The 27,722-nt window shown below is 47.4% G+C and overlaps 2 protein-coding genes across 2 annotated transcripts in view; one reads left to right on the plus strand and one right to left on the minus strand.

Annotated features, from left to right (window-relative positions):
- The window catches only part of LOC122369992 (CD109 antigen-like), a 79,804-nt gene that overhangs the window by 34,502 nt on the left and 17,580 nt on the right, over positions 1-27,722 (plus strand). Inside the window, exons 6-10 of the mRNA XM_043345207.1 lie at positions 25,056-25,186; positions 25,464-25,652; positions 26,053-26,145; positions 26,434-26,565; positions 27,100-27,684. Of these exons, the coding sequence (XP_043201142.1) occupies positions 25,056-25,186; positions 25,464-25,652; positions 26,053-26,145; positions 26,434-26,565; positions 27,100-27,684 (1,130 nt within the window). The remainder of the gene's footprint in view (positions 1-25,055; positions 25,187-25,463; positions 25,653-26,052; positions 26,146-26,433; positions 26,566-27,099; positions 27,685-27,722) is intronic.
- LOC122370000 lies at positions 4,896-7,111 on the minus strand. Its single transcript, XM_043345217.1, has one exon. It carries the CDS (start codon positions 7,057-7,059, stop codon positions 5,074-5,076), a length of 1,986 nt encoding a protein of 661 aa, XP_043201152.1. The 5' UTR covers positions 7,060-7,111; the 3' UTR covers positions 4,896-5,073.

Here is a 27,722-nt window from a genome sequence, read left to right on the forward strand (position 1 = left end):
CCGCCAGCGTCCCGGCGCTCGCCAGCGACCCGGCGTCCGCCTCCTCCATAGGTGTCACGGCGCCCGTCTGCCTCCGGGCTCCGGCGCCCGCCCTCATCACCGGCGTCCTGGCGCCCGCTGCTCACTCCGCTGGCGTCCAGGCGCCCGCCGGCTCCATCGTTCTCCACTTGCGGCAGCAGCGCACACGGTACGGGTCGCGGTGGTAGCCGCCGCGGCACCGCGTCCGGCTTTAGGGTCAGGTGCGCGCGCTGCTCCATCGTGCCGAGGCCCCCTGCAAACACTGCTGCGTGCGCCGCCGTCACTGAGCTCAGCGTCCGCCCGCCGCTCACTTTGCTGGCCTCGCTGACCTGCAGCAGCGACCGCCAGTCCAGACGTATTTCACGCAGCCAGTCGCGCCCCAGCAGCGGGTGGTGTCGGAGCTGACCGCTGACAACCACGTTCAGCCGCTTCCGCTGGCCGCCATACTCCGTCTGCACGGTCGCCTCGCCGCGGACCGGCACCGGCTGACCCGTGAACGAGCGTAGCTGCATCTTGGACGGTCTCAGCTTCAGTCCCGGGATGCTGCCGTCCGCCACGATCGACACTGGTGACCCGGTGTCAACCAGCATCTCAGTCTCCCGGCCGTTGACAGACAGAGTTACCAGTGGCAGCCGGTCCTGGCTCGTCAGCTGCGCCACCGTCATCACGACATCCTCCTCCACGGACGCCACCTGTCCGATTCCTGGACAGTCCCGCTTCAGGTGTCCAGTTCTGCCACATTTGAAGCACCTCCTCTTCTCGAGCGGTCCGCCGCGTCTGCTGTCTCGCCGACCGCCGTCTGCCGGGCCGGGCGGGCGAGACACTCCGCGCTGCTGCACCGCTCCTGCCGCCGGAGGGCGCGCCCTCTCCGGCGCCGAGTCCGCCCTAGCCGTCGGACAGTCCCGCCGCCAGTGTCCCCGGCCTCCGCAGCCGAAGCTCGAGCCCGGTCCCGGGCGCTCGGCCGGCCTGGCCGTCTCCGCCCGCCGCTGGCGTCTCACCACCTGGACTGCCTCCCCGTCCGTCGCAGCCGGCACCGGCGCCCCTGACAACCGAGTCGTCAGGTCCATGACGTCCCGGTGGGCGCGTGCCGTCCGCCGGACATCCTCCAGGTTGAGTTCGTCGCCCTTCAGTGCCGCTTCCCTCACCAGCTTCCGCTGCAGCTCGCCTCGGCTGCCCAGGACGCAGCGGTCTCGCAGCTCCCGGTTCACCTGCGCCGGCTCGTAGCCGCAGCGCAGGATTTGGGTCCGTAGCCTGGCCAGGAAGTCCTCCAGGCTTTCCTCCGGCTCCATTGTCATTCCTTGGAATTTCCCTCGTTCAGCCACGACGTTATTCCTTGGCACCAGGTACCGTACCAACTTCCTTTTTAGCCGGGTGAACTCGTCTTCCTCCGGTCCTTCTGCCTCCTCTTCCGGCAGGGAGTCGCTGACATCGGCTATGTCAGGCCCCACCAGGTGTAGCAGCACGGCGCACCGTCTGGTAGGCCCTTGGATGTCCATAGCGACCATGTAGCGCTCCAACGCTCGCAGCCATTTCTCGAAGTCCGTGCCTGCCCGGTACGGCCCCGCAGACACCAGCTGCATGCCCGTTGGATCCATCACGCTGCCGTGCTCTCACCAGCGCGTCGTTCCTCCGGCCGGCCCGCCGCCGCTCCACCGGCCGGCCCGCCGCCGCTCCACCGGCCGGCCCGCCGCCGCTCCACCGGCCGGCCCGCCGCCGCTCCACCGGCCGGCCCGCCGCCGCTCCACCGGCCGGCCCGCCGCCGCTCCACCGGTCGGCCCGCCGCCGCTCCACCGGTCGGCCCGCCGCCGCTCCACCGTCGGCCCGCCGCCGCTCCACCGGTCGGCCCGCCGCCGCTCCACCGGTCGGCCCGCCGCCGCTCCACCGGTCGGCCCGCCGCCGCTCCACCGGTCGGCCCGCCGCCGCTCCACCGGTCGGCCCGCCGCCGCTCCACCGGTCGGCCCGCCGCCGCTCCACCGGTCGGCCCGCCGCCGCTCCACCGGTCGGCCCGCCGCCGCTTCACCGTCGGCTCGCTCCGGGCGTCACCGCTCACACCGGCCGGTCACCGCACAAGCCGGCCGGTCACCGCCGCCGCTCCACCGGTCGGCCCGCCGCCGCTCCACCGGTCGGCCCGCCGCCGCTCCACCGGTCGGCCCGCCGCCGCTCCACCGGTCGGCCCGCCGCCGCTCCACCGGTCGGCCCGCCGCCGCTCAACCGGTCGGCCCGCCGCCGCTCCACCGGTCGGCCCGCCGCCGCTTCACCGTCGGCTCGCTCCGGCCGGTCACCGCACAAGCCGGCCGGTCACCGCACACGCCGGTCGGCCACCGCTCACGCCGGTCGGCCACCGCTCACGCCGACCGTCACCGCTCACCGCGCCGCCCTGCGCCCGTCTTGGCGCTGCCGGCTGCGGTTTCCCGCGCTTTACTCGACGGGGGAGTCACGTGGTAGTGACGTCACACGCACGTCACCGCGCGCGCATGCGCACTCGTCCCGAACCGCCCGGCCGCGCGCCAGCTTCCCGCCGAAATTATCCGCTTGGGGACCAGGCACCTCAAACCGCATTGAGGCCCTCCCCGCCGCACCAATCGGCCAATCACACGCGCTGCCACAGCTGCGCGTCACCCCCGGCCGACCAATCAGCGTGCAGCACGCCGACGCATGCGCCACGCACACCACACTGCCGAGGCATCATGGCCGCCACAAATGGCGATCACATGGAAATGCCACGACCACGGCCGCCGCGCGACAGGCAGACTACCAGCAGCAGCGCGAAAATAAAAATACTAAGCAATACTAAGCACTAAGCATTCGTACTAAGCAACGTTTGCGCCCTCACCGTCCGTGGCCTGTCCGCCCTCGCGGACCACCGCGCACTGATCACCGGTCCGTTTCGCCATCACTCGCAATCACAGCTCCAAGGCTTCACCTTGATCTCATCCTCGTCGCCAATTTGATATAATGTGAGTTCTTTATTCCGCGTCTGTGATTGCGCGCCCACTTGGCGCACAGCCAACCAGAACACACCCACGCCCTGCGCGGGCCGGCGGCCGACTGCCGCACAACCGGCAGTGTTGCCAGGTCGAGTGATGCCAATACCTCCAGACAAAGCTGAAGAAACCTCTAGAAACCTCTGTTCCATTACCGCTGATTATGAAATACCTCCATACTTACCTCCGTATCACAAACCATGTATCCTCAATGAAGATTAATTGATTATCCTTCGCATTTGTCGACATTACATTGTATGTTCGATGCACATGAGCATCTCAATGTTATCTACTTAGTCCCTCTGACGACTGACGTTAGTTAATGCTGACGAACTACGGCTCAGTGGAGGGTTCAGAGCCATTTATGGGTACGGGGACCCGCAGTTGCTGCTGTACACTGTACAGCGACCCTGAGTAAATTGTCCCAGCACCCTCACAGGGAACAACGGTAAGCTGTCAGACTGGCCAACATGGGCCCTCAGAGGTCAGCGTGGGGCCCTAAAAGACCGGCATAAGCCGTCGTTGGACCCCAGAGGCCAGCAGAGGGCCCTCAAAGGCCAAGATGGGCCCTCCTCAGAGGCCAATGCAGGCCCTTAGAGGCCGGCATCGGGTCTTCAGCAGCCAGTGCGGGGCCCTCATTGGCACCTAAAGGTTCGTCTTGGAACACCAGAGACAGAAATAAGGCCACCAGAGACCGGTGTGAGACCCTCAGACGCCGGTTGGGGCCCCTGAGGCCGGTTAGGGCCCCTCATAGACCAGATGTGGGGCCTCAGAGGTTGATGTAGGCTCTTAGCGGTCAACGTGGGCGCTTGAACGCCACTGAAGTTCCCTCAGAGGTCAGTGTAAGACGCTCAAAGACCGGTGTGGGAGCTATATTAATAGCTGGGCGTGGGTTTTTTGAGCCTCGTGACGATCGAATAATTGCCAGGGCCCCATACACCTATATGGGGGCCCATTGGCTGTTAGCCCCCCCCCCCCGCGACCGCCACTGTGTACACATTACACACATGCCTCTGAGATTACATACTAGCTCACGCAAACTCTATGCAGGCCCCGGAGGTCCCACGCCAATCCCACGAAACCAAGCCGGCATACGGCGTCACCACCGGGCTTCTGAGGTGCACAGCACCAACCCATGAGGTCTTACTTTAGTGTCTTAGAGCCAATCTCCTTTAGCAGGGCCCACCCGCCACTGCCGAAGAGGGTCTCATGCCAGCCATTGCTGGGCCTACGAGAGCCTCAAGTAAATCCACGCTGATATTCCGTGTAAGATCCGGCCATACTCGTGAACCGGTGCCAGCGACGCTGACCGCCAAATTGACAGAATGCGAAACTGAGCCCACTCATGAGTGAAATTTACGTTCTTCGATGGTGCAAGAAAGAAAATGAAACATACGAAAAGATTTTCTAGGACTTTTGTTCGATCTGAAAGGTGGGGCCAAAAGATAGTATGGCCCCACCTTTCAGCACCAAAGGGGGGGCCATGGCCCCCGTGGCCCCCCCCCTGGGACCGCCTATGTGTCAGAGGGCACGCACAGAAAACCTCAGCTGCTCTACAGGGACCGGCAGTCGATATCAATGTTATCGGTTGTTACTGGACAGGACAGACGGCTAGAGTTGGAGTTCGTGTACAGTAGCAACTGCGGGTCCCCGTACCTGCTACCTATAACCCACATACCTACGTGTTGGAATGTTTGAATGATCACTCCGGTAGAGTGTGCATGTATTACGTGTATGACTTCAAATTCTGCGCTTATTTCGTGCCTGTATATATGCTTGCATCCGATACTAAATACCTACCTATAATTATGCTTTGAATGATAGTCGCTTTCTTACTACGTACCTATAGTTAAAATGAGTCGTGCAATGTAAATATAGGTACAAACGCCACTGACCACAGAGACAAACGTTAATAGAGCACAAACCGATTTGCCTATTTATTCGTCTACAACAGGACTAGGAACTAAAACAAGCAGTAGGAACTAAAACAAACACACAGTCAAACCAAACACCAATGGCAGATCAATCAGCCACTGCCACTCTAGCTCTCGCCCGTCTACCCGTCATCAGTCTACAGACCTTCTGGCCACTCCCCGTCATAAACGACCGAGGCCCTGAAAACAGACAGCATTTTTGCAGATATCGGGTACGTGACGCACGTTTGGTTCGTCGAATGAAGCCTGCTCCTGACTCTGAGCACAGACTCCAGCATGTCCACCTGCATGCGGTTTCGCAGTCCAGTTTTCACACAATTCATTTGTGAAAAAAGACGTTCCACCTCAGCGTTTGAGATCGGCATGGTGAGAAGAGACGTCGCCAGCTGATGGACATTCTGGTACTTCACTTCCCCATCTGCCAGCTTTTTCTCCCCAACTTCCGACCAAAAACTTTCTCTGTCGATGCCTTTCTGCTCAGCATCTTGCACACTGTTCCAGTCCTCTCTCCTCAGAGCGCGCCACTGGACTTCCACATGTTCTGGTTCGGCGCCCGCCAGAGCTCTGTGAGTGGCGATGGGGATGATGGACCGACTGTTGGCCTTCATCGCCTCCTCTGGTGATAGCGCAGACAGCTGTGACAACAGCTTAATGTTGTCGGGGAGCCGCTTTTGTACTTCGACAATGAGCTGAAGGAGAAAATCACGACATTTCTCCCGCACTACTGCGACAACCTCTTGCTGAATCCCCATTTCGACAATGCTGAAGTCGTGGCCGAAATAAATGGCTCTGGCCGGAATGAGGTGACGTGCCACAGAAATTTCTGAGAGATCTTCAAGGCTCGTTCTGATGCCGTGCAAGGCAGCTGGCATCACTGCCTGGTCCAGGAGGCCGCAGATGTAGTCGTGGAGATCTCTGTGGACGGCACATGGGTCGGGATTCGAGGACTGAAATATCTTATTTATCCTGTTCAGGGCACTCAGCTGTGTGTTCATGAAAGAAAGATAAAGAAGGTTCTGTTTGTCCTCGTACATCCGCCACAGTTGATCGGCCTGAAAGCACCGCTCCTTGTCCTTTGCCAGCTGAAATGTGAGCTTCAGCTCTTCATACTGCTCAATGATCTTAGCCACAGCGTTACCCCTGCTCAGCCATCTGGTTGACGCAATCTTTGAGATCTTTGGGTTCCTGCTGCCGTCATTCATCGCAGAGTATAGCCTCGCATATTCTCTTTGACGTTTGGCGCTACAACTAAACCAGCTGTACGTTTCCCGTACCATATAGTCCAAGTGGCGAGGGAGCACCGCAGAAGCATAACTGGCTGCAAGATGAAGCGAATGGCAGATGCAACGAACAACTACCAGGTGAGGCACTTTTTCCTTCAGCATGGACGACACAGAATGGTGTCGTCCGACCATCGCACTGGCACCGTCCACACCAATGCCCACTAGACGACTCACCTGAAGTTTGTCTGTGTCCAGGGCACGTAGCAACGCTTCCAAAATTGCCTCTGCAGAGGTTGCTTGTAGCTCTATCAGTCTGTACATCGACGTGACCACTTTTTTCATCTTTTTGCTAAAATATCTGACCATGATTCCCAGACACTGAGTCGTTGAAATGTCTGTGGACTCGTCCAAGATGAGGCTAAAGTATGATTGTCCTATGTCATTTAACAGCTCCTCGTGTAGAATTGGCCCGATCACGTTATTAATTATGCCAGAGCACTTTGTGCGATGCAGCTTGAAGTTCTTCAGAACATTTGAGTGAGGGTCAAGTGAAGCTATCACGTCGCTGAGGTGATCTGCAGAAGCATTTGAACCATGTTCAGCAACAAAGAGAGCTGTCCTTAATTCCGCCCGCTTAGTGCACTCACGATCGCTCCCCGATGCCGACGCCAACTTGTCTGTGATTTTTGGCGAGCATTTTGAGGCTACGACGGCCTTCTTGTGTTTTTCGGTCTTTGCGTGATCCTGGAGATCCTTCTTTTTCGCAGTAAGGGTGGTACTGCACACAGTGCATCTCGCGCGTCGGTCATCCCCAGTCACAGACTTCAACCAGCCCCGAAATTCCACCTCCTTTTCCCAGTCTTTCACGTACTTTTGCGGATATGGCTTTGATTTTCCCATTATCACGCTGCATCAAATATAAATAAGAAATATCACAAAAGCGACAAAACGCCACAAGCCGCCGCAATCCACTACGCTAACAGCCAGGTTCAAAGCCAGGTTATTGTTTACCGTTTTCTGCTGTGATTGCCGCTAATTTATGTTGATGCGTAATTGTTTTTCTTGGTAGGTAATGCCTTTTTGAATTACACATTTTATTATATTACGTTTCCCTTTTCCATTAGCCTGTAAAAAATGTATTTTAGCACGAAATACATAAAAACAATATCATAAGTTAAATTAAATAGTTCTAGAATGACCTTGATGATATTTCTCGCTTTTCAGTTCAGATTAGGGTGAGACTAAATGCTTACTTCAAAATCTAAGCTGCGTTGCGGCATTGGCGGTTATGTGCGGCGTGTATGCCGCATGATTAGTAAGCGGCGACCACTAAATTAAAGACTCAAACGCTCCGACCTGTTTTCAATGAATAACACTGCATACCAAAAATGTCAATCGCTCTCGTCATAAGATATTTAGATTTAAATAACTAAGTTATCTACCTCATCATTTTGAACCAAATTAATACTTTCAACCTAACCCACTCATTCCTTCCTTCGTTGGCTCCAAACAGTCTTTCGATTGTCTGGAAATCGTATGCCAAATCCCGTACCTGTATGCGACTGGTGTATATATCAAGGATTACCTCTAGAAAAACCTCTAGAATCCGGCATTTTTCGAAAACCTCCAGGAGCCCCGAAACGCTCCCCTAAAACCTCTAGATCTGGAGGTTTACCTCTAGACCTGGCAACACTGACAACCGGCGACCGGTTTCCACCTGGCGGTCGCTAACTGAACTACGCGTAGCCAGGCTCACGATACAACAGCAGAATTGCGGGAGACATGAGAGCTGGCTTCTTGAAAGAAACGCTTTCGCTTTCCTACGTTATGCGGGACATTGTGTATCGATCGGCCTATCCTGTTCAAATCAGTGTTCGTGTCACCACGACAGATTCCTGACATGAATCATTTCGAAGTGCCATCTAACACATTATAATAGTCGGGTTTGTCGTGTCGACACATGGCTGCCGTTTCCTGTTCATATAAACACGTCCCGTTTATCGGCAATCTGTCCATGCACGTGCATGGGCCGCCAGCTGTGTCGTGTAGTTTATTCATCTCATCCCCTAATTATCTCCCCCTTTCCACCTGTGTTCCATCACAGCCGTCCCTCGATCCTACCATGTCCGTGAAGTTGGCGACGTCGCCAGCGACTTTTCCAGCGACGAGCACCGATTTTAGCCAAAACCTCGTCCAAGATCAATTGGACCATGAGGATCACGAAAATCGAACCCATTCACCCCTAAACCTTGACCTTCAAGGTCAAATTCAAGGTCAAAGGACGGGGAACTGAAAAAGTGCCACTAAATATTGTCCGATTTTCAAAATTTTGGCACCAAAATGTAGCGCGTGCAAAGTTCTAGCCGCACATCGAAAACCATTTTCATCAAGGTCAAACTTCAAGGTCAAATTCAAGGTCAAAGGACGGGGAACTGAAAAAGTTCCACTAAATATTGTCCGATTTTCAAAATTTTGGCACCAAAATGTAGCGCGTGCAAAGTTCTAGCCGCACATCGAAAACCATTTTCATCAAGGTCAAACTTCAAGGTCAAATTCAAGGTCAAAGGACGGGGAACTGAAAAAGTGCCACTAAATATTGTCCGATTTTCAAAATTTTGGCACCAAAATGTAGCGCGTGCAAAGTTCTAGCCGCACATCGAAAACCATTTTCATCAAGGTCAAACTTCAAGGTCAAATTCAAGGTCAAAGGACGGGGAACTGAAAAAGTGCCACTAAATATTGTCCGATTTTCAAAATTTTGGCACCAAAATGTAGCGCGTGCAAACTACTAGCCGCACATCGAAAACCATTTTCATCAAGGTCAAACTTCAAGGTCAAATTCAAGGTCAAAGGACGGGGAACTGAAAAAGTGCCACTAAATATTGTCCGATTTTCAAAAATTTGGCACCAAAATGTAGCGCGTGAAAAGTTCTAGCCGCACATCGAAAACCATTTTCATCAAGGTCAAACTTCAAGGTCAAATTCAAGGTCAAATGACGGGGAACTGAAAAAGTGCCACTAAATATTGTCCGATTTTCAAAATTTTGGCACCAAAATGTAGCGCGTGCAAAGTTCTAGCCGCACATCGAAAACAATTTTCATCAAGGTCAAACTTCAAGGTCAAATTCAAGGTCAAAGGACGGGGAACTGAAAAAGTGCCACTAGATATTGTCCGATCTTCAAAATTTTGGCACAAAAATGTAGCGCGTGCAAAGTTCTAGCCGCACATCGAAAACCATTTTCATCAAGGTCAAACTTCAAGGTCAAATTCAAGGTCAAAGGACGGGGAACTGAAAAAGTGCCACTAAATATTGTCCGATTTTCAAAATTTTGGCACCAAAATGTAGCGCGTGCAAAGTTCTAGCCGCACATCGAAAACCATTTTCATCAAGGTCAAACTTCAAGGTCAAATTCAAGGTCAAAGAACGGGGAACTTAAAAAATGCTACGTCACCAGCGACTTTTCCAGCGACGAGCACCGATTTTAGCCAAAACCTCGTCCAAGGTCAATTGGACCATGAGGATCACGAAAATCGAACCCATTCACCCCTAAACCTTGACCTTCAAGGTCAAATTCAAGATCAAAGGACGGGGAACTGAAAAAGTGCGCCTAGATATTGTCCGATCTTCAAAATTTTGGCACCAAAATGTAGCGCGGTTAAAGTTCTAGCCGCACATCGAAAACCATTTTCACCAAGGTCAACCTTCAAGGTCAAATTCAAGGTCAAAGGACGGGGAACTGAAAAAGTGCCACTAATTATTGTCTGATCTTCAAAATTTTGGCACCAAAATGTAGCGCGTGCAAAGTTCTAGCCGCACATCGAAAACCATTTTCATCAAGGTCAAACTTCAAGGTCAAATTCAAGGTCAAAGGACGGGGAACTGAAAAAGTGCCACCAAATATTGTCCGATTTTCAAAATTTTGGCACCAAAATGTAGCGCGTGAAAAGTTCTAGCCGCACATTGAAAACCATTTTCATCAAGGTCAAACTTCAAGGTCAAATTCAAGGTCAAATGACGGGGAACTGAAAAAGTGCCACTAAATATTGTCCGATTTTCAAAATTTTGGCACCAAAATGTAGCGCGTGCAAAGTTCTAGCCGCACATCGAAACCCATTTTCATCAAGGTCAAACTTCAAGGTCAAATTCAAGGTCAAAGGACGGGGAACTGAAAAAGTGCCACTAGATATTGTCCGATCTTCAAAATTTTGGCACAAAAATGTAGCGCGTGCAAAGTTCTAGCCGCACATCGAAAACCATTTTCATCAAGGTCAAACTTCAAGGTCAAATTCAAGGTCAAAGGACGGGGAACTGAAAAAGTGCCACTAAATATTGTCCGATTTTCAAAATTTTGGCACCAAAATGTAGCGCGTGCAAAGTTCTAGCCGCACATCGAAAACCATTTTCATCAAGGTCAAACTTCAAGGTCAAATTCAAGGTCAAAGAACGGGGAACTTAAAAAATGCTACGTCACCAGCGACTTTTCCAGCGACGAGCACCGATTTTAGCCAAAACCTCGTCCAAGGTCAATTGGACCATGAGGATCACGAAAATCGAACCCATTCACCCCTAAACCTTGACCTTCAAGGTCAAATTCAAGATCAAAAGACGGGGAACTGAAAAAGTGCGCCTAGATATTGTCCGATCTTCAAAATTTTGGCACCAAAATGTAGCGCGGGCAAAGTTCTAGCCGCACATAGAAAACCATTTTCACCAAGGTCAACCTTCAAGGTCAAATTCAAGGTCAAAGGACGGGGAACTGAAAAAGTGCCACTAATTATTGTCTGATCTTCAAAATTTTGGCACCAAAATGTAGCGCGTGCAAAGTTCTAGCCGCACATCGAAAACCATTTTCATCAAGGTCAAACTTCAAGGTCAAATTCAAGGTCAAAGAACGGGGAACTTTAAAAATGCTACGTCACCAGCGACTTTTCCAGCGACGAGCACCGATTTTAGCCAAAACCTCGTCCAAGGTCAATTGGACCATGAGGATCACGAAAATCGAACCCATTCACCCCTAAACCTTGACCTTCAAGGTCAAATTCAAGGTCAAAGGACGGGGAACTGAAAAGGTGCTACTAAATGTTGTCTGAATTTCAACATTTTGGCACCAAAATGTAGCGCGTGCAAAGTTCTAGCCGCACATCGAAAACCATTTTCATCAAGGTCAAACTTCAAGGTCAAATTCAAGGTCAAAGGACGGGGAACTGAAAAAGTGCCACTAAATATTGTCCGATCTTCAAAATTTTGGCACCAAAATGTAGCGCGTGCAAAGTTCTAGCCGCACATCGAAAACCATTTTCATCAAGGTCAAACTTCAAGGTCAAATTCAAGGTCAAAGAACGGGGAACTTTAAAAATGCTACGTCACCAGCGACTTTTCCAGCGACGAGCACCGATTTTAGCCAAAACCTCGTCCAAGGTCAATTGGACTATGAGGATCACGAAAATCGAACCCATTCACCCCTAAACCTTGACCTTCAAGGTCAAATTCAAGGTCAAAGGACGGGGAACTGAAAAAGTGCCACTAAATATTGTCCGATTTTCAAAATTTTGGCACCAAAATGTAGCGCGTGCAAAGTACTAGCCGCACATCGAAAACCATTTTCATCAAGGTCAAACTTCAAGGTCAAATTCAAGGTCAAAGGACGGGGAACTGAAAAAGTTCCACTAAATATTGTCCGATTTTCAAAATTTTGGCACCAAAATGTAGCGCGTGCAAAGTTCTAGCCGCACATCGAAAACCATTTTCATCAAGGTCAAACTTCAAGGTCAAATTCAAGGTCAAAGGACGGGGAACTGAAAAAGTGCCACTAAATATTGTCCGATTTTCAAAATTTTGGCACCAAAATGTAGCGCGTGCAAAGTTCTAGCCGCACATCGAAAACCATTTTCATCAAGGTCAAACTTCAAGGTCAAATTCAAGGTCAAAGGACGGGGAACTGAAAAAGTGCCACTAAATATTGTCCGATTTTCAAAATTTTGGCACCAAAATGTAGCGCGTGCAAACTACTAGCCGCACATCGAAAACCATTTTCATCAAGGTCAAACTTCAAGGTCAAATTCAAGGTCAAAGGACGGGGAACTGAAAAAGTGCCACTAAATATTGTCCGATTTTCAAAAATTTGGCACCAAAATGTAGCGCGTGAAAAGTTCTAGCCGCACATCGAAAACCATTTTCATCAAGGTCAAACTTCAAGGTCAAATTCAAGGTCAAATGACGGGGAACTGAAAAAGTGCCACTAAATATTGTCCGATTTTCAAAATTTTGGCACCAAAATGTAGCGCGTGCAAAGTTCTAGCCGCACATCGAAAACAATTTTCATCAAGGTCAAACTTCAAGGTCAAATTCAAGGTCAAAGGACGGGGAACTGAAAAAGTGCCACTAGATATTGTCCGATCTTCAAAATTTTGGCACAAAAATGTAGCGCGTGCAAAGTTCTAGCCGCACATCGAAAACCATTTTCATCAAGGTCAAACTTCAAGGTCAAATTCAAGGTCAAAGGACGGGGAACTGAAAAAGTGCCACTAAATATTGTCCGATTTTCAAAATTTTGGCACCAAAATGTAGCGCGTGCAAAGTTCTAGCCGCACATCGAAAACCATTTTCATCAAGGTCAAACTTCAAGGTCAAATTCAAGGTCAAAGAACGGGGAACTTAAAAAATGCTACGTCACCAGCGACTTTTCCAGCGACGAGCACCGATTTTAGCCAAAACCTCGTCCAAGGTCAATTGGACCATGAGGATCACGAAAATCGAACCCATTCACCCCTAAACCTTGACCTTCAAGGTCAAATTCAAGATCAAAGGACGGGGAACTGAAAAAGTGCGCCTAGATATTGTCCGATCTTCAAAATTTTGGCACCAAAATGTAGCGCGGGCAAAGTTCTAGCCGCACATCGAAAACCATTTTCACCAAGGTCAACCTTCAAGGTCAAATTCAAGGTCAAAGGACGGGGAACTGAAAAAGTGCCACTAATTATTGTCTGATCTTCAAAATTTTGGCACCAAAATGTAGCGCGTGCAAAGTTCTAGCCGCACATCGAAAACCATTTTCATCAAGGTCAAACTTCAAGGTCAAATTCAAGGTCAAAGGACGGGGAACTGAAAAAGTGCCACCAAATATTGTCCGATTTTCAAAATTTTGGCACCAAAATGTAGCGCGTGAAAAGTTCTAGCCGCACATTGAAAACCATTTTCATCAAGGTCAAACTTCAAGGTCAAATTCAAGGTCAAATGACGGGGAACTGAAAAAGTGCCACTAAATATTGTCCGATTTTCAAAATTTTGGCACCAAAATGTAGCGCGTGCAAAGTTCTAGCCGCACATCGAAACCCATTTTCATCAAGGTCAAACTTCAAGGTCAAATTCAAGGTCAAAGGACGGGGAACTGAAAAAGTGCCACTAGATATTGTCCGATCTTCAAAATTTTGGCACAAAAATGTAGCGCGTGCAAAGTTCTAGCCGCACATCGAAAACCATTTTCATCAAGGTCAAACTTCAAGGTCAAATTCAAGGTCAAAGGACGGGGAACTGAAAAAGTGCCACTAAATATTGTCCGATTTTCAAAATTTTGGCACCAAAATGTAGCGCGTGCAAAGTTCTAGCCGCACATCGAAAACCATTTTCATCAAGGTCAAACTTCAAGGTCAAATTCAAGGTCAAAGAACGGGGAACTTAAAAAATGCTACGTCACCAGCGACTTTTCCAGCGACGAGCACCGATTTTAGCCAAAACCTCGTCCAAGGTCAATTTGACCATGAGGATCACGAAAATCGAACCCATTCACCCCTGAACTTTGACCTTCAAGGTCAAATTCAAGGTCAAAGGACAGGGAACGGAAAAAGTGCCAGTAAATATTGTCGGATTTTCACAATTTTTGCACCAAAATGTAGCGCGTGCAAAGTTCTAGCCGTACATCGAAAACCATTTTCATCAAGGTCAAACTTCAAGGTCAAATGAAAGGTCAAAGGACGGGGAACTGAAAAAGTGCCACTAAATATTGTCCGATCTTCAAAATTTTGGCACCAAAATGTAGCGCGTGCAAAGTTCTAGCCGCACATCGAAAACCATTCTCATCAAGGTCAAACTTCAAGGTCAAATTCAAGGTCAAAGAACGGGGAACTTTAAAAATGCTACGTCACCAGCGACTTTTTCCAGCGACGAGCACCGATTTTAGCCAAAACCTCGTCCAAGGTCAATTGGACCATGAGGATCACGAAAATCGAACCCATTCACCCCTAAACCTTGACCTTCAAGGTCAAATTCAAGGTCAAAAGACGGGGAACTGAAAAAGTGCTACTAAATGTTGTCTGATTTTCAACATTTTGGCACCAAAATGTAGCGCGTGCAAAGTTCTAGCCGCACATCGAAAATCATTTTCATCAAGGTCAAACTTCAAGGTCAAATTCAAGGTCAAAGGACGGGGAACTGAAAAAGTGCCACTAAATCTTGTCCGATCTTCAAAATTTTGGCACCAAAATGTAGCGCGTGCAAAGTTCTAGCCGCACATCGAAAACCATTTTCATCAAGGTCAAACTTCAAGGTCACATTCAAGGTCAAAGGACGGGGAACTGAAAAAGTGCCACTAGATATTGTCCGATCTTCAAAATTTTGGCACCAAAATGTAGCGCGTGCAAAGTTCTAGCCGCACATCGAAAACCATTTTCATCAAGGTTAAACTTCAAGGTCAAATTCAAGGTCAAAGGACGGGGAACTGAAAAAGTGCCACTAAATATTGTCCGATCTTCAAAATTTTGGCACCAAAATGTAGCGCGTGCAAAGTTCTAGCCGCACTGGAAAAGTCGCTGGTGACGTAGCATTTTTAAAGTTCCCCGTTCTTTGACCTTGAATTTGACCTTGAAGTTTGACCTTGATGAAAATGGTTTTCGATTTGCGGCTAGAGCTTTGCACGCGCTACATTTTGGTGCCAAAATTTTGAAGATCGGACAATATTTAGTGGCACTTTTTCAGTTCCCTGTCCTTTGACCTTGAATTTGACCTTGAAGTTTGACCTTGATGAAAATGGTTTTCGATGTGCGGCTAGAACTTTGCACGCGCTACATTTTGGTGCCAAAATTTTGAAAATCGGACAATATTTAGTGGCACTTTTTTCAGTTCCCCGTCCTTTGACCTTGAATTTGACCTTGAAGGTCAAGGTTTAGGGGTGAATGGGTTCGATTTTCGTAATCCTCATGGTCCAATTGACCTTGGACGAGGTTTTGGCTAAAATCGGTGCTCGTCGCTGGAAAAGTCGCTGGTGACGTAGCATTTTTAAAGTTCCCTGTTCTTTGACCTTGAATTTAACCTTGAAGTTTGACCTTGATGAAAATGGTTTTCGATGTGCGGCTAGAACTTTGCACGCGCTACATTTTGGTGCCAAAATTTTGAAGATCGGACAATATTTAGTGGCACTTTTTCAGTTCCCCGTCCTTTGACCTTGAATTTGACCTTGAAATTTGACCTTGATGAAAATGGTTTTCGATGTGCGGCTAGAACTTTGCACGCGCTACATTTTGGTGCCAAAATTTTGAAGATCGGACAATATTTAGTGGCACTTTTTCAGTTCCCCGTCCTTTGACCTTGAATTTGACCTTGAAGTTTGACCTTGATGAAAATGGTTTTCGATGTGCGGCTAGAACTTTGCACGCGCTACATTTTGGTGCCAAAATTTTGAAAATCGGACAATATTTAGTGGCACTTTTTCAGTTCCCCGTCCTTTGACCTTGAATTTGACCTTGAAGTTTGACCTTGATGAAAATGGTTTTCGATGTGCGGCTAGAACTTTGCACGCGCTACATTTTGGTGCCAAAATTTTGAAGATCGGACAATATTTAGTGGCACTTTTTCAGTTCCCCGTCCTTTGACCTTGAATTTGACCTTGAAGTTTGACCTTGATGAAAATGGTTTTCGATGTGCGGCTAGAACTTTGCACGCGCTACATTTTGGTTTCAAAATTTTGAAAATCGGACAATATTTAGTGGCACTTTTTCAGTTCCCCGTCCTTTGACCTTGAATTTGACCTTGAAGTTTGACCTTGATGGAAATGGTTTTCGATGTGCGGCTAGAACTTTGCACGCGCTACATTTTGGTGCCAAAATTTTGAAGATCGGACAATATTTAGTGGCACTTTTTCAGTTCCCCGTCCTTTGACCTTGAATTTGACCTTGAAGTTTGACCTTGCTGAAAATGGTTTTCGATGTGCGGCTAGAACTTTGCACGCGCTACATTTTGGTTCCAAAATTTTGAAAATCGGACAATATTTAGTGGCACTTTTTTCAGTTCCCCGTACTTTGACCTTGAATTTGACCTTGAAGGTCAAGGTTTAGGGGTGAATGGGTTCGATTTTCGTGATCCTCATGGTCCAATTGACCTTGCACGAGGTTTTGGCTAAAATCGGTGCTCGTCGCTGGAAAAGTCGCTGGTGACGTAGCATTTTTAAAGTTGTCCGTTCTTTGACCTTGAATTTAACCTTGAAGTTTGACCTTGATAAAAATGGTTTTCGATGTGCGGCTAGAACTTTGCACGCGCTACATTTTGGTGCCAAAATTTTGAAGATCGGACAATATTTAGTGGCACTTTTTCAGTTCCCCGTCCTTTGACCTTGAATTTGACCTTGAAGTTTGACCTTGATGAAAATGGTTTTCGAAGTGCGGCTAGAACTTTGCACGCGCTACATTTTGGTGGCAAAATTTTGAAGATCGGACAATATTTAGTGGCACTTTTTCAGTTCCCCGTCCTTTGACCTTGAATTTGACCTTGAAGTTTGACCTTGATGAAAATGGTTTTCGATGTGCGGCTAGAACTTTGCACGCGCTACATTTTGGTGCCAAAATTTTGAAGATCGGACAATATTTAGTGGCACTTTTTCAGTTCCCCGTCCTTTGACCTTGAATTTGACCTTGAAGTTTGACCTTGATGAAAATGGTTTTCGATGTGCGGCTAGAACTTTGCACGCGCTACATTTTGGTGCCAAAATTTTGAAGATCGGACAATATTTAGTGGCACTTTTCAGTTCCCCGTCCTTTGACCTTGAATTTGACCTTGAAGTTTGACCTTGATGAAAATGGTTTTCGATGTGCGGCTAGAACTTTGCACGCGCTACATTTTGGTTTCAAAATTTTGAAAATCGGACAATATTTAGTGGCACTTTTTCAGTTCCCCGTCCTTTGACCTTGAATTTGACCTTGAAGTTTGACCTTGATGGAAATGGTTTTCGATGTGCGGCTAGAACTTTGCACGCGCTACATTTTGGTGCCAAAATTTTGAAGATCGGACAATATTTAGTGGCACTTTTTCAGTTCCCCGTCCTTTGACCTTGAATTTGACCTTGAAGTTTGACCTTGCTGAAAATGGTTTTCGATTTGCGGCTAGAACTTTGCACGCGTTACATTTTGGTTCCAAAATTTTGAAAATCGGACAATATTTAGTGGCACTTTTTTCAGTTCCCCGTCCTTTGACCTTGAATTTGACCTTGAAGGTCAAGGTTTAGGGGTGAATGGGTTCGATTTTCGTGATCCTCATGGTCCAATTGACCTTGTACGAGGTTTTGGCTAAAATCGGTGCTCGTCGCTGGAAAAGTCGCTGGTGACGTAGCATTTTTAAAGTTCCCTGTTCTTTGACCTTGAATTTAACCTTGAAGTTTGACCTTGATGAAAATGGTTTTCGATGTGCGGCTAGAACTTTGCACGCGCTACATTTTGATGCCAAAATTTTGAAGATCGGACAATATTTAGTGGCACTTTTTCAGTTCCCCGTCCTTTGACCTTGAATTTGACCTTGAAATTTGACCTTGATGAAAATGGTTTTCGATGTGCGGCTAGAACTTTGCACGCGCTACATTTTGGTGCCAAAATTTTGAAGATCGGACAATATTTAGTGGCACTTTTTCAGTTCCCCGTCCTCTGACCTTGAGTTTGACCTTGAAGTTTGACCTTGATGAAAATGGTTTTCGATGTGCGGCTAGAACTTTGCACGCGCTACATTTTGGTGCCAAAATTTTGAAAATCGGACAATATTTAGTGGCACTTTTTCAGTTCCCCGTCCTTTGACCTTGAATTTGACCTTGAAGTTTGACCTTGATGGAAATGGTTTTCGATGTGCGGCTAGGACTTTGCACGCGCTACATTTTGGTGCCAAAATTTTGAAGATCGGACAATATTTAGTGGCACTTTTTCAGTTCCCCGTCCTTTGACCTTGAATTTGACCTTGAAGTTTGACCTTGCTGAAAATGGTTTTCGATGTGCGGCTAGAACTTTGCACGCGCTACATTTTGGTGCCAAAATTTTGAATATCGGACAATATTTAGTGGCACTTTTTCAGTTCCCCGTCCTTTGACCTTGAATTTGACCTTGAAGTTTAACCTTGATGAAAATGGTTTTCGATGTGCGGCTAGAACTTTGCACGCGCTACATTTTGGTTTCAAAATTTTGAAAATCGGACAATATTTAGTGGCACTTTTTCAGTTCCCCGTCCTTTGACCTTGAATTTGACCTTGAAGGTCAAGGTTTAGGGGTGAATGGGTTCGATTTTCGTGATCCTCATGGTCCAATTGACCTTGCACGAGGTTTTGGCTAAAATCGGTGCTCGTCGCTGGAAAAGTCGCTGGTGACGTAGCATTTTTAAAGTTGTCCGTTCTTTGACCTTGAATTTAACCTTGAAGTTTGACCTTGATAAAAATGGTTTTCGATGTGCGGCTAGAACTTTGCACGCGCTACATTTTGGTGCCAAAATTTTGAAGATCGGACAATATTTAGTGGCACTTTTTCAGTTCCCCGTCCTTTGACCTTGAATTTGACCTTGAAGTTTGACCTTGATGAAAATGGTTTTCGAAGTGCGGCTAGAACTTTGCACGCGCTACATTTTGGTGGCAAAAGTTTGAAGATCGGACAATATTTAGTGGCACTTTTTCAGTTCCCCGTCCTTTGACCTTGAATTTGACCTTGAAGTTTGACCTTGATGAAAATGGTTTTCGATGTGCGGCTAGAACTTTGCACGCGCTACATTTTGGTGCCAAAATTTTGAAGATCGGACAATATTTAGTGGCACTTTTTCAGTTCCCCGTCCTTTGACCTTGAATTTGACCTTGAAGTTTGACCTTGATGAAAATGGTTTTCGATGTGCGGCTAGAACTTTGCACGCGCTACATTTTGGTGCCAAAATTTTGAAGATCGGACAATATTTAGTGGCACTTTTTCAGTTCCCCGTCCTTTGACCTTGAATTTGACCTTGAAGTTTGACCTTGATGAAAATGGTTTTCGATGTGCGGCTAGAACTTTGCACGCGCTACATTTTGGTTTCAAAATTTTGAAAATCGGACAATATTTAGTGGCACTTTTTCAGTTCCCCGTCCTTTGACCTTGAATTTGACCTTGAAGTTTGACCTTGCTGAAAATGGTTTTCGATGTGCGGCTAGAACTTTGCACGCGCTACATTTTGGTTCCAAAATTTTGAAAATCGGACAATATTTAGTGGCACTTTTTTCAGTTCCCCGTCCTTTGACCTTGAATTTGACCTTGAAGGTCAAGGTTTAGGGGTGAATGGGTTCGATTTTCGTGATCCTCATGGTCCAATTGACCTTGTACGAGGTTTTGGCTAAAATCGGTGCTCGTCGCTGGAAAAGTCGCTGGTGACGTAGCATTTTTAAAGTTCCCTGTTCTTTGACCTTGAATTTAACCTTGAAGTTTGACCTTGATGAAAATGGTTTTCGATGTGCGGCTAGAACTTTGCACGCGCTACATTTTGGTGCCAAAATTTTGAAGATCGGACAATATTTAGTGGCACTTTTTCAGTTCCCCGTCCTTTGACCTTGAATTTGACCTTGAAATTTGACCTTGATGAAAATGGTTTTCGATGTGCGGCTAGAACTTTGCACGCGCTACATTTTGGTGCCAAAATTTTGAAGATCGGACAATATTTAGTGGCACTTTTTCAGTTCCCCGTCCTCTGACCTTGAGTTTGACCTTGAAGTTTGACCTTGATGAAAATGGTTTTCGATGTGCGGCTAGAACTTTGCACGCGCTACATTTTGGTGCCAAAATTTTGAAAATCGGACAATATTTAGTGGCACTTTTTCAGTTCCCCGTCCTTTGACCTTGAATTTGACCTTGAAGTTTGACCTTGATGGAAATGGTTTTCGATGTGCGGCTAGGACTTTGCACGCGCTACATTTTGGTGCCAAAATTTTGAAGATCGGACAATATTTAGTGGCACTTTTTCAGTTCCCCGTCCTTTGACCTTGAATTTGACCTTGAAGTTTGACCTTGCTGAAAATGGTTTTCGATGTGCGGCTAGAACTTTGCACGCGCTACATTTTGGTGCCAAAATTTTGAATATCGGACAATATTTAGTGGCACTTTTTCAGTTCCCCGTCCTTTGACCTTGAATTTGACCTTGAAGTTTAACCTTGATGAAAATGGTTTTCGATGTGCGGCTAGAACTTTGCACGCGCTACATTTTGGTGCCAAAATTTTGAAAATCGGACAATATTTAGTGGCACTTTTTCAGTTCCCCGTCCTTTGACCTTGAATTTGACCTTGAAGGTCAAGGTTTAGGGGTGAATGGGTTCGATTTTCGTGATCCTCATGGTCCAATTGACCTTGCACGAGGTTTTGGCTAAAATCGGTGCTCGTCGCTGGGAAAGTCGCTGGTGACGTAGCATTTTAAAGTTGTCCGTTCTTTGACCTTGAATTTAACCTTGAAGTTTGACCTTGATAAAAATGGTTTTCGATGTGCGGCTAGAACTTTGCACGCGCTACATTTTGGTGCCAAAATTTTGAAGATCGGACAATATTTAGTGGCACTTTTTCAGTTCCCCGTCCTTTGACCTTGAATTTGACCTTGAAGTTTGACCTTGATGAAAATGGTTTTCGAAGTGCGGCTAGAACTTTGCACGCGCTACATTTTGGTGGCAAAATTTTGAAGATCGGACAATATTTAGTGGCACTTTTTCAGTTCCCCGTCCTTTGACCTTGAATTTGACCTTGAAGTTTGACCTTGATGAAAATGGTTTTCGATGTGCGGCTAGAACTTTGCACGCGCTACATTTTGGTGCCAAAATTTTGAAGATCGGACAATATTTAGTGGCACTTTTTCAGTTCCCCGTCCTTTGACCTTGAATTTGACCTTGAAGTTTGACCTTGATGAAAATGGTTTTCGATGTGCGGCTAGAACTTTGCACGCGCTACATTTTGGTGCCAAAATTTTGAAGATCGGACAATATTTAGTGGCACTTTTTCAGTTCCCCGTCCTTTGACCTTGAATTTGACCTTGAAGTTTGACCTTGATGAAAATGGTTTTCGATGTGCTGCTAGAACTTTGCACGCGCTACATTTTGGTTTCAAAATTTTGAAAATCGGACAATATTTAGTGGCACTTTTTCAGTTCCCCGTCCTTTGACCTTGAATTTGACCTTGAAGTTTGACCTTGATGGAAATGGTTTTCGATATGCGGCTAGAACTTTGCACGCGCTACATTTTGGTGCCAAAATTTTGAAGATCGGACGATATTTAGTGGCACTTTTTCAGTTCCCCGTCCTTTGACCTTGAATTTGACCTTGAAGTTTGACCTTGCTGAAAATGGTTTTCGATGTGCGGCTAGAACTTTGCACGCGCATTTTGGTTCCAAAATTTTGAAAATCGGACAATATTTAGTGGCACTTTTTTCAGTTCCCCGTCCTTTGACCTTGAATTTGACCTTGAAGGTCAAGGTTTAGGGGTGAATGGGTTCGATTTTCGTAATCCTCATGGTCCAATTGACCTTGGACGAGGTTTTGGCTAAAATCGGTGCTCGTCGCTGGAAAAGTCGCTGGTGACGTAGCATTTTTAAAGTTCCCTGTTCTTTGACCTTGAATTTAACCTTGAAGTTTGACCTTGATGAAAATGGTTTTCGGTGTGCGGCTAGAACTTTGCACGCGCTACATTTTGGTGCCAAAATTTTGAAGATCGGACAATATTTAGTGGCACTTTTTCAGTTCCCCGTCCTTTGACCTTGAATTTGACCTTGAAATTTGACCTTGATGAAAATGGTTTTCGATGTGCGGCTAGAACTTTGCACGCGCTACATTTTGGTGCCAAAATTTTGAAGATCGGACAATATTTAGTGGCACTTTTTCAGTTCCCCGTCCTCTGACCTTGAATTTGACCTTGAAGTTTGACCTTGATGAAAATGGTTTTCGATGTGCGGCTAGAACTTTGCACGCGCTACATTTTGGTGCCAAAATTTTGAAAATCGGACAATATTTAGTGGCACTTTTTCAGTTCCCCGTCCTTTGACCTTGAATTTGACCTTGAAGTTTGACCTTGATGGAAATGGTTTTCGATGTGCGGCTAGGACTTTGCACGCGCTACATTTTGGTGCCAAAATTTTGAAGATCGGACAATATTTAGTGGCACTTTTTCAGTTCCCCGTCCTTTGACCTTAAATTTGACCTTGAAGTTTGACCTTGCTGAAAATGGTTTTCGATGTGCGGCTAGAACTTTGCACGCGCTACATTTTGGTGCCAAAATTTTGAAAATCGGACAATATTTAGTGGAACTTTTTCAGTTCCCCGTCCTTTGACCTTGAATTTGACCTTGAAGGTCAAGGTTTAGGGGTGAATGGGTTCGATTTTCGTGATCCTCATGGTCCAATTGACCTTGGACGAGGTTTTGGCTAAAATCGGTGCTCGTCGCTGGAATAGTCGCTGGTGACGTAGCATTTTTAAAGTTGTCCGTTCTTTGACCTTGAATTGACCTTGAAGTTTGACCTTGATGAAAATGGTTTTCGATGTGCGGCTAGAACTTTGCACGCGCTACATTTTGGTGCCAAAATTTTGAAGATCGGACAATATTTAGTGGCACTTTTTCAGTTCCCCGTCCTTTGACCTTGAATTTGACCTTGAAGTTTGACCTTGATGAAAATGTTTTTCGATGTGCGGCTAGAACTTTGCACGCGCTACATTTTGGTGCCAAAATTTTGAAGATCGGACAATATTTAGTGGCACTTTTTCAGTTCCCCGTCCTTTGACCTTGAATTTGACCTTGAAGTTTGACCTGGATGAAAATGGTTTTCGATGTGCGGCTAGAACTTTGCACGCGCTACATTTTGGTGCCAAAATTTTGAAGATCGGACAATATTTAGTGGCACTTTTTCAGTTCCCCGTCCTTTGACCTTGAATTTGACCTTGAAGTTTGACCTTGATGAAAATGGTTTTCAATGTGCGGCTAGAACTTTGCACGCGCTACATTTTGGTGCCAAAATTTTGAAGATCGGACAATATTTAGTGGCACTTTTTCAGTTCCCCGTCTTTTGACCTTGAATTTGACCTTGAAGTTTGACCTTGATGAAAATGGTTTTCGATGTGCGGCTAGAACTTTGCACGCGCTACATTTTGGTGCCAAAATTTTGAAGATCGGACAATATTTAGTGGCACTTTTTCAGTTCCCCGTCCTTTGACCTTGAATTTGACCTTGAAGTTTGACCTTGATGAAAATGGTTTTCGATGTGCGGCTAGAACTTTGCACGCGCTACATTTTGGTGCCAAAATTTTGAAAATCGGACAATATTTAGTGGCACTTTTTCAGTTCCCTGTCCTTTGACCTTGAATTTGACCTTGAAGGTCAAGGTTTAGGGGTGAATGGGTTCGATTTTCGTGATCCTCATGGTCCAATTGATCTTGGACGAGGTTTTGGCTAAAATCGGTGCTCGTCGCTGGAAAAGTCGCTGGTGACGTAGCATTTTTAAAGTTCCCCGTTCTTTGACCTTGAATTTGACCTTGAAGTTTGACCTTGATGAAAATGGTTTTCGATGTGCGGCTAGAACTTTGCACGCGCTACATTTTGGTGCCAAAATTTTGAAGATCGGACAATATTTAGTGGCACTTTTTCAGTTCCCCGTCCTTTGACCTTGAATTTGACCTTGAAGTTTGACCTTGATGAAAATGGTTTTCGATGTGCGGCTAGAACTTTGCACGCGCTGCATTTTGGTGCCAAAATTTTGAAAATCGGACAATATTTAGTGGCACTTTTTCAGTTCCCTGTCCTTTGACCTTGAATTTGACCTTGAAGTTTGACCTTGATGGAAATGGTTTTCGATGTGCGGCTAGAACTTTGCACGCGCTACATTTTGGTGCCAAAATTTTGAAGATCAGACAATATTTAATGGCACTTTTTCAGTTCCCCGTCCTTTGACCTTGAATTTGACCTTGAAGTTTGACCTTGCTGAAAATGGTTTTCGATGTGCGGCTAGAACTTTGCACGCGCTACATTTTGGTGCCAAAATTTTGAAAATCGGACATTATTTAGTGGCACTTTTTCAGTTCCCCGTCCTTTGACCTTGAATTTGACCTTGAAGGTCAAGGGTTAGGGGTGAATGGGTTCGATTTTCGTGATCCTCATGGTCCAATTGACCTTGGACGAGGTTTTGGCTAAAATCGGTGCTCGTCGCTGGAAAAGTCGCTGGCGACGTCGCCAACTTCACGGACATGATCCTACCTCCACACTCCCCCTCTTTCCGTACCACTCCGTGCCATGTAACATGACAGAGACAGGCGTGTGGCCAGCTGCCACCGCATAGCTGCGTGATTAATGGTGAATAATGACGAGTGGTGGTGACGTCCTCCTTTGTTTTCTATCTCTCCATGAAAGGTTGTGGTCTGTTTTAAATGTGTGTAATTACCCTTATCATTTCCCTTTGTTCCCGTGTCTGCCAACAGGCTTCGTTTCTATTTTGTATGCGCCATACCTAGCTTATTCGTTTCTTCCCATACAGTGTCAAACGATAAAAACTTTGTTCGGGAGCCGTTTCTCGTGGCCCGTTCGTATCTCACAGAAATTGGCCCGGTTAATGTGCTATTCGTAACCGTTTCACCGTCTTCTTCTGGCATTGATCTAACCTGACGTGACGTCCTCTTTCTCCCAGGTGTTGTATCGCTCAGTTTCAACCTGCCGTTCATCGGCAAGGGAGGCTGGTGGCGAATCAGGGTCAACGTCCGAGGTCAAATCGAGGAGAAACTCATCAAGATGACCAAGTACTTCGTGCCCCAGTGGGAGGTGTGTACTCTTGGGTGTCTGTGTGCTAACGGCGCTAATGCTGCTGACGTTAAAAAGGACGGATTATGGTATATTTTTAAGGTAGGCATTCGAAATAAATTTGTGACAATATGATTCATGTATGATGAACTTTGACCAGGGATTCGTTACCCTTGTCCGCCGTACTCTGATCGATTATGTATTGTACTGATAATTATTTATGTGCTCTGTACTTAGGGTACAATTACTTACCCGGTTGTCCTTTAGTTAGTACTTACCTCCCCCGTTCCCCCGTCAGGCGTTCGCGTGGATGCCCACCTACTTCTTGCTCTCTGAGGAATCCATCACGGGAGAGGTTTCAGCCGCCTGGACGTGCGATAAGCTCATTTACGGCAACGTGACGGTGGAGCTGTGGGCCCGGCCCGGACCCAGCTTCGCCAACAAGGAGGGCAACTACAAGTTCATCACCGCCTACAAAATCGAAGGCGTGAGTTGGGTCTGTGATAATAGCGCTCATGTTATGCTGTGCTGTTGATTTTTGTGATAAACATGGTCTAAGAATCAATGCTGGATGGCCAATTTATTCTTAAGTCTTCCATAGAGCAACGATTTAGTAGCAAGTGATTCATCGAGCGTTGAGTAGCGACGAATTCGATTACCTAATTTACTAATAATCTATAATAGTTTTCTTTCTTTCTTTCTTTCTTGAATGTTCACGAATGATTTATATTATATTTACTTACCGTCAAATAGACGTACAGGGCAGGTTTGATCCTACCATTCATCGCCTCAGCATGTAGGGAACCGGCGACAGTCGATCGATATGCGTCTTCAGTATTATGTGTACGTCTTTTTCACCCGCTCACCTAACCCTCTCGGCTCCTCAGTTTGCCGGTGAAGATGAGTTTGAGTTTCCGATGGACGTGCTCCAGGGAGAGCTGCCCACGCTCAACAACGCCGAGGTCAAGGTCGTTGCCAAGGTCAGTGTCGTAGGCTGCGTAGTGGATACGGCATGACAGATCAAGAAGTGGTAAATGTGCTATAGAACATGGGGTAATTTTGTTCTATTTCGTTACTTTTTCTGTATCATGATTGGTTCAGATGTTTCGCCATTCGAAGGACATCCATTGAGAGTAAGGGTGAGTTCATTGTGATGTCGCCTTTACCTAGACCTTGTTGTATTGAGGCGATTACTTCTGAAACGTTTAAGAAACTACCCAAGGAACTTTGCACCCCAGCTGACTTTCAATCTTATCACCGTTGCTCAGGTGACGGACTACTGGCTGAACGAGACCTATATTGGTTGGTGCAACTCCAAACTCATCAACGCCACGGTAGCCATCAAGTTTTTGGGCTCGTCACCGCAGCTCTACAAGCCGGGAATGCCTTTCATTGGTCAGGTGGGTGTCACGAGGTGGTGCGGCGAATTAAGCACAATGTGCTTCTGCACCACTCTCATATTATTTTACCCCATCATTTGTTACTCTTCTTAACCTATCGCTAGCGATCATTTTAAGGTGTTGAGGTTGTCCAATAAACATGCTGGAACGGAATGAGAGAGGGAGAGAGGGAAGGAGGGAGTAAGTGAGTAGATGGGTGAGTGAGTGAGAGTGCGGACGAGTCAACAGGCGTTGGGATAGCGTATGAGAGGGAGGGCAATGATTGTTTATTCCTTGATCTTAATACATTGTTTCAACTGATGGTGACAATTTGACTCGTACACCGGTTAGTCTAACCCCGTGAGGCTTCTGTCTCAAGCTTCTGTGACCCAGTCACCTATCACGACCATATGCCGCTGTGGTACTGGTGACCCAGCCTCTACCACGGGTGACTGTGCCCTGGCCCGTGCGGTGACCCCCTGACCCCCTGTGACCTCTGCTGCAGGTGGCGGTGACCTGTGGTGACCCCCTGACCCCGTGTAACCTCTTCCACAGGTGGCAGTGACCTACCACGACCACATGCCTCTCTCCTCCGAAGAGCTCGAGTCGGCCACTCTGACCATCCGCTCTACCGGAGATAGCTCCGGAGAGATCCGGATTCCGAGCGTAGAGGAGTGGCAACAGCGATTCAACTGGCGCAACTCATCCTACTGGCGAGACTCGACCGGCTCATACCGCAACATAGACCCCAGTATGCAGTCTACGATACCGGGGACACGACAACGCAACCCAGACTTTGTTGCGAGCGAGGACGGGGATCTACCGCTACTCAGCGAGGAGCGGTACATTGCGGAGATGATGGAGAGCTACCTTCAGGAGCAGGAGTGGGCAGAGTTCCGCCGCTCAGGAGTGTACCGGTTCCAGATTGACACCCCGCCGCGCGGAGGTTCCATCGACCTCACGGCGACGATCCAGCTGCCTGAGGCGGGGACCACCACGACGACACTGCGGCTGGAGCCGTACCACAGCCGCGCCAGGACCTTCATCTCTATCCAGACGTCCAACCAGCGCACCGACATCGGCGAGTACGCCGTCTTCCACGTGCGCTCCAACTTCCCCATGAGCTACTTCTACCTCATCGTGAGTATGATGCCGAGGTCTCGAGCTGGCGGGGTTGA

This window comes from Amphibalanus amphitrite, unplaced genomic scaffold (assembly GCF_019059575.1).
Source record: "Amphibalanus amphitrite isolate SeventyFive unplaced genomic scaffold, NRLGWU_Aamphi_draft 000034F_arrow, whole genome shotgun sequence".
Taxonomy (NCBI): Eukaryota; Metazoa; Arthropoda; class Thecostraca; order Balanomorpha; family Balanidae; genus Amphibalanus; species Amphibalanus amphitrite.

Excerpts from the sequence above, each read along its gene's own strand:
- LOC122370000 (XM_043345217.1), bottom strand. The coding sequence starts at position 7,059 with ATGGGAAAATCAAAGCCATATCCGCAAAAGTACGTGAAAGACTGGGAA.